At 46.7% G+C, this 9,198-nt stretch overlaps 1 protein-coding gene across 1 annotated transcript in view; it reads right to left on the minus strand.

The window, feature by feature from the left end:
* PTEN (phosphatase and tensin homolog) overlaps window positions 1-3,141 on the minus strand; it is an 89,163-nt gene extending 86,022 nt beyond the window's left edge. The window contains exon 1 of the mRNA XM_006188914.2: window positions 2,209-3,141. Coding sequence (XP_006188976.1) covers window positions 2,209-2,287 — 79 coding nt within the window. The 5' untranslated portion in view covers window positions 2,288-3,141. The remainder of the gene's footprint in view (window positions 1-2,208) is intronic.
* Between the last annotated feature and the right edge of the window lie 6,057 nt (window positions 3,142-9,198).

Raw genomic sequence — 9,198 nt, forward strand, 5'->3', positions numbered from 1 at the left:
ATTCTGAAATCAAAGGAGAAATGGCCAATCAGCTCATGGCTCACATATAAGAATCTGACAGAATGTTAATCTTACAACTCTGAAAATTTTAAATCAAATGGGTAAAGCAAAAATAGGATAAACATACTTTGAATATTAAAAGCAGTATGTCTACCAAACTGCATTCTAGAGATTTTTTTGAATGGGGGCTTATTTTAAAAAGTTAAATAAACAGTTAATTAATTTGTTCCTATATATCTAGATGACAGTCAATTCACACCAATAGTAAACTACTTTTGAAATAAGTTACAAATCAGAAGAGTTTTTCTGTAATTAATTATCTTCTGGGCAAGCGAGTCAAGTTCAGCCTCAATACGGTTTTACAATTAATGCAGACTCCAAAATTTCCAAATAGTCTTTTAAAATATTATTTTTTAACTTAATAGAAAACTGTTACGCTTTGTGTGTTGTAAAGCTACTTCATCAGTAATTTTTATCTTCATTTCAAAACAAAAACTTGGGCAAAATTAGCTGTGCACTTATGTGCAGCCACATAATCCAAAGGAATAAAACTTCTTAAGATATAAAACATTTTCTTCAAAAAAAAAATCTTTCCCACAGTTTTTACCTGGACATATAGACACTTTAGTGTCACTCTATCTTTAGGCAAAATATTCATTGACACTTGCTAACAAACCATTTTTATTAAGAATACTCTATTAGTATTCATACAATTACATAGTTTTAACTAAGTATTGGCTACCCCTACAATTCACATCATCGAATTTTTGGTCTTAATAGAAGCCTCAATAAAATGCTTCAGTCACCTCAGACCAGTAAACTTAATCCTGCTTTTCATGCTTTATACACTGGCCTACCAGTAATGCTCAATTCCTATACTTTCCATTCTGCAAAAAAAGGAGGGCTCTATTCCCATCCTTGATCAAAACCAGTTTATTACATCTGAAACTGCAAAGATTAATGCCTTTTGATAACCACTATCTTTTGAAGTACAAAGGCCTAACTTTTATACAACCAAAACTATAAACGGCTGAAATTCTTGGGTTTCTGTCTTATTCAACAAGCTGACTCAGTAAATTTAACATACCATATGAAAAAAGCAAATACACCTACAATCTGAAGCTGGAGTAATCCATTCTTGCCAGCATTTCTGGTTATTAACTGGTAAATTACACTTGGCATTCTAAATAAGTCAGGGTAAAATTAACGGATACCCAAAGGTTTCAGAAGACCTGAAACCTAAATAAGGTGAGTAGCAATTCTAGTGTAATACTTAAATTTCAAGTGAAACTTAAGTTAAATCTCTGCGATCACCATTGGCTACACACAATACCCTTGAACCTACAAAACATTATCTGGGATCAAAACCTACTCAAACTCCATTCTGTTACGTGTGACAAGAGCACTGAATATAAAACGCTACTAAACTGTAAATTTCATGCCCTATCCCACATCACCTCAACACGAGCGAGAAAAAAGGCAAATTTAACAAAGATCTAATAAGAGTACTTTATAAGCTATATCATGGCACTACTGATTTCAAACTACAAAACTTCTTAATGCAGTTCAAAGTTGTAATTAACTTAGTTTAAACACACAAACCTACTTTTGCCTTCAAATGAGCACCATATATGCTGAAATGATTCTGCCTCTAAAGTTATGCAAATCAGTTCGCAACTCATATTTTTAAAAAATCCATCAATGCAACCCAGGAAACTAAAAACAATCACTGCAAGATTCTGATGCAATATGCGTACGTGCAACACTAATTTTCATTTTAATCTGATCTATACCCTTGATCTAAGGCCTAAAGCCAAGATTTAATCGAAATATGCTCAACCTCAAAGCATCTACTTTTCTGTTCATTTAGTAGACCGGATTACCGAGCTCACTAATCCACTGACAGTGTACTATATTCTGCATTAACGGACAATAGCCCTTAGGAAGAGACCCCATAGACAGACTAAGAAACCAAACCCATCGGTGCCTTGACACTTGGAATCAGGCACGAGTTTCGTCTAGCCGAACACACCCTAGGTTCAATGCACCCAAAAGAGGCACCAAATATGCATGATCTAGAAATTCGACCAGGATTAAATTAACATTTAGTCACCCAAACTATGGAAATTTTTCGCCACCGTCTACTCCCACGTTAGAAGAGAGAGTGACAGAAAGGCAAAGAGGAGCAGCAGCCACAGAAATGGATACAGGTCAAGTCTAAGTCGAATCCATCCTCTTGATATCTCCTTTTGTTTCTGCTAACGATCTCTTTGATGATGGCTGTCATGTCTGGGAGCCTGTGGCTGAAGAAAAAGGAGGAGAGAGATGGCAGAAGCTGCTGGTGGCGGGGCTTCTTCTGCAGGATGGAAATGGCTCTGGACTTGGCGGTAGCTGATGCCCCTCGCTCTGTTGCCGCTTGGCTCTGGACCGCAGCCGGGTAATGGCTGCTGCGGCGGCTGCTGGATGGTTGCAGCGACTGGGCCTGCTTCTCCTCAGCAGCCAGAGGTCTGGCAGCGGCGGCAGAGGAATGGGGAGAAGACGAATAATCCTCGGAACGGCTGCCTCCTCCGGCGGCCTCCGGAGCCCGGGCCAGGGGGGGTGCGGCGGCGGCGGAGGGGAGGTTTAACACCGGCCCGGGTCCCTGGATGTGCCGCCGCCGCCGCCGCCGTGTTGGAGGCAGTAGAAGGGGAGAGACCAACTCTCCGGCGTTCCCAGCCCTGGAAATGGTGACAGGCGGCTCCGACCCCCTCCCCGGAGCTGCAGCCGCCGCGGCCGCCGCCGCCGCTTCTCCCCCCCGCTCCAGGAGCGGGAGGTGCCGCCGCCGCGCCTCAGCCGGCTCCCGCCCGAGCCCACGGCTTCCACCTTCCCTTTCAGGAGAAGCCGAGGAAGAGGCTGCACGGTTAGAAAAGAAGACGAAGAGGAGGCGAGAAACGCCGCCGCTGCCGCCGCCGCCGGCCGGCCGGCTCCCCGAGGGCACTGCCCCCGCGGCTGCTCACAGGCGCTGAGAGGGGCTCTGGGCCGCGGCCGCCGCCGTCTCTCATCTCCCTCGCCTGAGCCCGGCCTCGCCTCACAGCGGCTCAACTCTCAAACTTCCATCATGGCTGCAGCTTCCGAGAGGAGAGAACTGAGCGCAGCCGCGTCCCGGCGTCCGAACGCGTATCCTGCCGCAGTGCACAAAGAGTCCCGCCACATCACCGCCCGCCGGCCTGCCCGCCCCCTCCGCCGCCGCGCCGGGAGCCCGGGCGCCTGGGGAGCCCGAGGGGAGGCGGGAGGCGGATCGGACCGCGCCGGGGGAGGGCAGGGCAGGGAGGGGGCAGAAGCGGCGGCTCCGGGTGGGAGAGCCGAGTCCCCAACCTGCAGGCGCCACTGAGCATGCCCAGTGTGACTGCCCAGGGCTCGCTCGGGCTTGTTTCGAGGCGTCCGCCTGTAGCTGCACTTGCCGCGGCTGCTTCTGCAGCAACGGATGGTGAGGGGGACAAGTTGAGCCACGGCCTGTGCCCAGAAAGCCACCCAGAAGCTGGGTAGGCTGCTGCGAGCGGGGCAGGGGGAGTGAAGGTGAAGGCTGAGGAGGGTTCATTAAACAGTGTCACGGACACTGAGTCTGAGATTACCTGTGCAGAGGTGGAAAAGACCAGGTGATTGCGCTGGTTAGTGTGCAGGGAAACGCAGGGACGGTACCTGCAGCGAGGACACCCCTCCCCCTACCTCCGCCCCCAGATTTCTCCGGCACGGCCTGCAGCCTCCATCTCCTTTTGCACCGCTGTTTGATCACAGTCGTTCGCAGGGATTTGACTGCAGCAGCCTTTGCCGAGAAATCCCTCCTCTAACCCGTGTCCTCAAGGTGTCAGTCTCAGTACAAAGAACAACCCCCTATTGTGTCTCCAGTGCATATCACCTCATCCGGCTCCCTTTCACCGCCCCACCTCCCGCTTCCCCGGCAACTCGGTTCATTGGCCCTAAAAATGAAAGCTTAGAGCGCGGTGAGTGTGAGCACATCGCCCCTGGATTTCTAGCTCCCAAACGACAACTGTCTAGGTGGACTGAAAGCGGACTCCTGAGAATGGGATGCACCCTGAAGCCCCCTGCATTGCTCCTTGGAGAGTCGAGCATCTCTCCCCTTAGGGTTCCAGTTAGGTTCACCGCGTCGAACTCAAGCACGATCCTTAGAAGCTCCTCGCCCCGCCCCTTTTGGATCGCTGTGAAAACCTGGCTGGGTGGATCGCCCTGGGGCCAGAATCCGCGCTCCCCCAGCCAGGCGATGCACGCTCGCGTCCGGGGTTGCTGGCCCGGAGTGTGAGAGGTACGGGACCGTAGGAAGCTGCAGCCCCTGCGAGTGGGCGGAGCCGAGGAGCCCTAGGAGGGTTCAAAAAGAGGTGGAGGGATACACGGGCCACAGTCGGAACTACTTTCAGGAGGAGGTCACGTGTGTTCCTAGTTGGGGAACTTTCCAAATTCCCACTCCCATTTGAGAGTTTAAGAGGCAAGTGCTTCGCTTCCTTTGCCCGGGGTGCTCCTGCCTTGTACGGGCAGCGAGACCCCAGAGCCTCGCGGGTCTCAGCAGAAAAACAGGCTCAGACGAGCCTCCGGCCGGAGCGCTGTCGGGGCTGGCGTCTAAGGAGCTGGTTACACAAGCACTCACGTCCAGGCACATGCCCCCTCCTCCCCTCACCTTGGCTACCGCCGCCGCTGATTCTTGCAGATCTCAGAGCGAGAGTTCCCAAGCTGGTCGCACCCTTCGCCTGCTACCCACACAGAGCAAGCTAAAGGGCCGAGACCTGAGAATCCGAGCTCTGGATCGGCTAGCACTGTGCCTTCCCAAACGTGGGAGAAGGGACTGGGCCCTGGAGCTCTGGCGCATCTTCCCCGCTAGTGCCCTTCCCCTTAGGGCGAATCCTTCTGGGGCTGTACTCGCGGGGCAAAAGGGTATCTCCTGCAGCAGCCCGCTGCTTGAATACAACGATGTTGCAACAAACTCAGTCACTACCTCCGAGCTGGTGAGCGCGCCCCACCTACTGTAGACTCAGCCAAGTGACTTATCTGGTCAGAGAACCTAGTCAATGGCCTTCAGCCCAGAACAAACCTGTCAAGTCTGCTTACCGTTCGGATTGGTTGACTTATCCCGTGAGAGAGCTGATTCAGAAATGCTGAGAACTAGAGCATATTTACCGCGACGCGGATCAGCTGCAAAGTTAGCTGTCCACCATCTGTTTGGAGAGAGTGGGCATCAACATCAGCTTAGGAATTCCTTCCTTATTTCCCCTGGGAAGTAGAACTCAAGGAGAATTTTAGTCCAGAAGTATTTAAGTTGAGACCTAGGCTGAGGCACTGGGTGGTTTTTTGGAAGAAAGAATGGGATCTCTTTGCATGTGTACTGCAGTAACTGTGAGTAGATGCCTCCAAAGGTCTAAAGAGGATTTATTCAGTGATGAGAAAGTAGATGGTATATGAGCACATCATAGTTGCAGGCAGCCCCTGAAGACTAGAAACCCCAAGAGAGCTAGCTGAGAAGCCACAGACCATTACTAACTCCAGGACTTCTAATTAAACCAGGGATATTTATACTGTTCTTAGAGATCTCTGAGGCTCCATAAACCTTTGAATTTATATACAACATCCTTTTAAGATAACTCTGCAGGAGTTAGCCACTTGCTGAATCTTCAGCGTTAGTATTTATTGGAGACTGGTTTTGTGCATGGTCCTGGTCAGCCTGGAGGAAGGAGGGGCCACAAATGGAAAAAGAAATGGAGAGCAACCTAGAAAGAGTAGGAGAACGGTCTCCATTTGGTTTCCAAAGATGAAAATCCTGTCCACACAGCTTAGTGTAAGCTAGAGATTTCTTTATTTTACAAATAACCAAGGATAAGAGGTCCCTGTTCTAAGTGTTCCCCTAGATTGCGTGGCAAGAACCTGAAAGCTATGCTCCTTGAGTATCAACAGCTGCTTGGTGAGGAAAGGGAAAATGAAGATAAAGTTAAATGAAGGCAAGTGATTGGGGAGCGGTAAAATGTCCCACGTTTGTTTCTAGGGTTGCTGGTCTTGTCCCTAGAGGTCCTGTTATTAGCACTGCCCTACTCAGCCCTCCCCTGGAGCCTACCCTATCTGAAGATTAATCTCACAGCATTTATAAAGTTCTGAAATCCACTTCCTGGGGGGAAAAAATGGATTCATTCCTGTCCTATTGGTGTTAGGCATGAGGAGAGAGGATTCTTTTCAATTTCTGTTGCACAAAGTAATTCTGGAGCAGAGAGGGTGTGCATCACCAGCACTAAAATGCTAGAGTATGAGACTGGCCCACAAACACCTTTTAGTAACCTTTCTCAATTTTTGTTTTTCTTCACTTTTACCCAAGAGATCTCCTTACCCAGGTAGTAGAGCTGAAACCTCTAAATAACTGACCCTCTCTAATGTACAGAAAGTTTAAAGAATTTTTTTTCAAGTTCAATTGCAAATATCTGCGTGGCTGTACAGATATTACAATACACTGGTTTCTAAACACTGCAGTTCTTTACCTGTCTGGATTCAGAATGCCCTGGGGAGAAACAGAAGCTTCTAACAAAGGGAGAATTATATAAAGCTTCAGGGAGACTAACCATATAGAATAATTAGTGAACATGATAAACCGGCTTTAATTATAGTTTCTAACAACTGATTCCAAAACTGTATTGTTACTGCACCCAAAGAATATCCAAAGAAAATTCCTTTCTTATTTTCGTTGATAAGTGAACTGATCAGCAACTTGATGTGGGTGATGTAAATAGTTGATGTGCTCTTTGTAGGTCCTGCTGCTAAAATGTCTTTTGTTGGACACTGATTGCTATCATGCCTTTCTCATCTCCCACACACTGACCTTTCAAATAGAGGTCTACATCAATGGCTTTAATTTTTAAGCAATCTTCTCTCTTTTTATCTCTTTGACCACTGTTTCCTAAATAATACAGGATAAAAAATATCTAATAATTATAGGTTTTAATTTAAACCATCCTATTCTTCCAGTGGTCTGAACGCTTTTCCCTTATTTCATTTATCCTAATTACAAATATTGCTGTTCAAATAAAGATGTTTTGCTTACAAAATTTCTTTTCTTTCTTTCATTTCTCCATAAGGCACCACTATCATCACACAAGCAACCATATCCTAAAAGAGAATTTTCCACTATTGTCTTTAAGCTCTTCATGCACCACATCTCTCCTGGAGCTCTTTCAGATGGCACTAGTGTCTCCTTTCACATCTCAGTAGAGAGGTGTGCCATATGAAATTACTACTCTCAGAGAAATAAGGGTTGGGCTCGGTGCTTCCAGGAGAACCACAGAGTAGGCCAGGCACTCACTGTGCCCAAGTGGCATTCAGGAATTGTGACTTGGACTAGAGACTGCTAGAAAGGAAAAGACCTAACAGGAGAAGACAGCTTTACTATCTTAGTCTCCAATCTAACACTGGCTATTGAATATTGGTCCCCTTAATATTAACTCCAGCCCTATGGAACACATTTTTTTTTTTTTGCCCTTTAGCTCTTCAATAACAGAAACAAATAATAATTTTTATGTTACCAGCAGATATGGGGCATTTACCAGGTCCTTCACAGCGTAGACCCCATTTGTCTAGATATAGGAGGGACACTGAGAAGGAGTCAAGGTTAACCATTGCCACACTCCTACAAATCTTTCCCTTCAGAACATCCTTCTGCTTTCTGAGGTATCACGTTTTCTGTCAACAAAAAGCAACAAAAAACCTTTCGGAAAGATAAAATGCATGATAAAAACTGTTTACGGTAGCTTTTTTCTCTACGTTGATGGTATAGTCACTTAATGATTCAATCAACAAATATTTGGGAGTGTATTACATGCCAGTACAGTGCTAAGCCCTGTGGACAGAGCAATGACTATGGCATATAGGGTCCAGCCTTTATGGAATTTAATCTCCTTGAAAACTTGGCTTCTTTGTCTGACACTGTTGCAACCTCTTCATAGCCCACTGAGTTAAGCTAAAGTTGTAGAAAATATCCTACCAGTTGATAACTGTTTCAATTATTTATCGCTGCATAACAAACCACCATAAACGTGGTGGCTTAAAAGAACAACCACCATTTCTTTTCTTACAATTCTGCAATTTGGGAAGGTCACAGCTGGAGAGTTCTTCAGCTCCCCCAAGATGTCAGCTGGGTCAGACATGTGGTTGCGTTCAGCTATGAGTTCAGATAGGACTGGAATGTCCAAGATGACATTTCCCACATGTCTGGCACCTTAGATAGAGTACCTGAAATGTCTGGGGGCCTCCCTCCTTCTTGTGATCGCTCATCATTCAGCGGTCCGGCCCAGGCATCTCTGCACGGTGACTGGATCCCAAGAAGAAGAAAACAGAAGCTTCAAGGCCTCTTAAAGCCAAGGTTCAGAAGTCCTAGAATATCATTTTAATTGTATTCTCTTGGCCAAAGCAAGTCACAAGGCCAGCCAGACCCAAGGGAAGAGGAAAGAGCCTCTATTTCTTACTGGAAGGGGTGACTGGCATGGGAGGAATTATCGACAGTCATATTTAGAAACATTCTATCATAATCCACCCTCTGGCCACAACAGTTCACACGTACATCCTCACACAGAGACATGCAAAATACGCTTACTTCCTCCCCTCAAATTATCATTCTGTACAGCATTGGCTCTAAGGTCCAATATCTAGTAATATATACTAGACCCATATATGGATGGGGCATTTCAGATGCTGCTCCTCTTCACCTGGAGGTTTGTGGATTAGAGAGACAAATAACACACAGGACACATAATGCTGAAGCAGAGGTAGGGTAACTGCGATAGATACTTCTGCTCAAAAAGAGGGGAAATGGAAGGCACACAGTCATTGGTCTGTAGCGATTCTGAAAGCCAGCCAAGCAGTGTCATCCTGACTCTGATGATCCAGTTCTCCGCTAGAGTCTGGTTCTTCTCCCTGGGAGTAGTTTCCTAGACCATTGTTCCTGGCTCCCTGCTCTGGGGTCCAGTTGACCTCTCTGGTCCAGTCTTCCTTTGCCATCAGAAACTGCTTGCCCTGTATAGTTGAATAGATCTCTCAGCTTCTTCCTGCCCACAGAAAGTTGGGGGCCCAGAGGCTTTTTTTCATTTTGAACTGTCCTTCCTTAGTCCAAGCTCATGGTGCTTTTATCAATAAAATTATCTTTAAAGTTGTGTGGGTTTTCTATGACTCTGATTGAAG

The sequence above is a fragment of the Camelus ferus genome, chromosome 11 (assembly GCF_009834535.1).
Source record: "Camelus ferus isolate YT-003-E chromosome 11, BCGSAC_Cfer_1.0, whole genome shotgun sequence".
NCBI classification, from domain to species: domain Eukaryota; kingdom Metazoa; phylum Chordata; class Mammalia; order Artiodactyla; family Camelidae; genus Camelus; species Camelus ferus.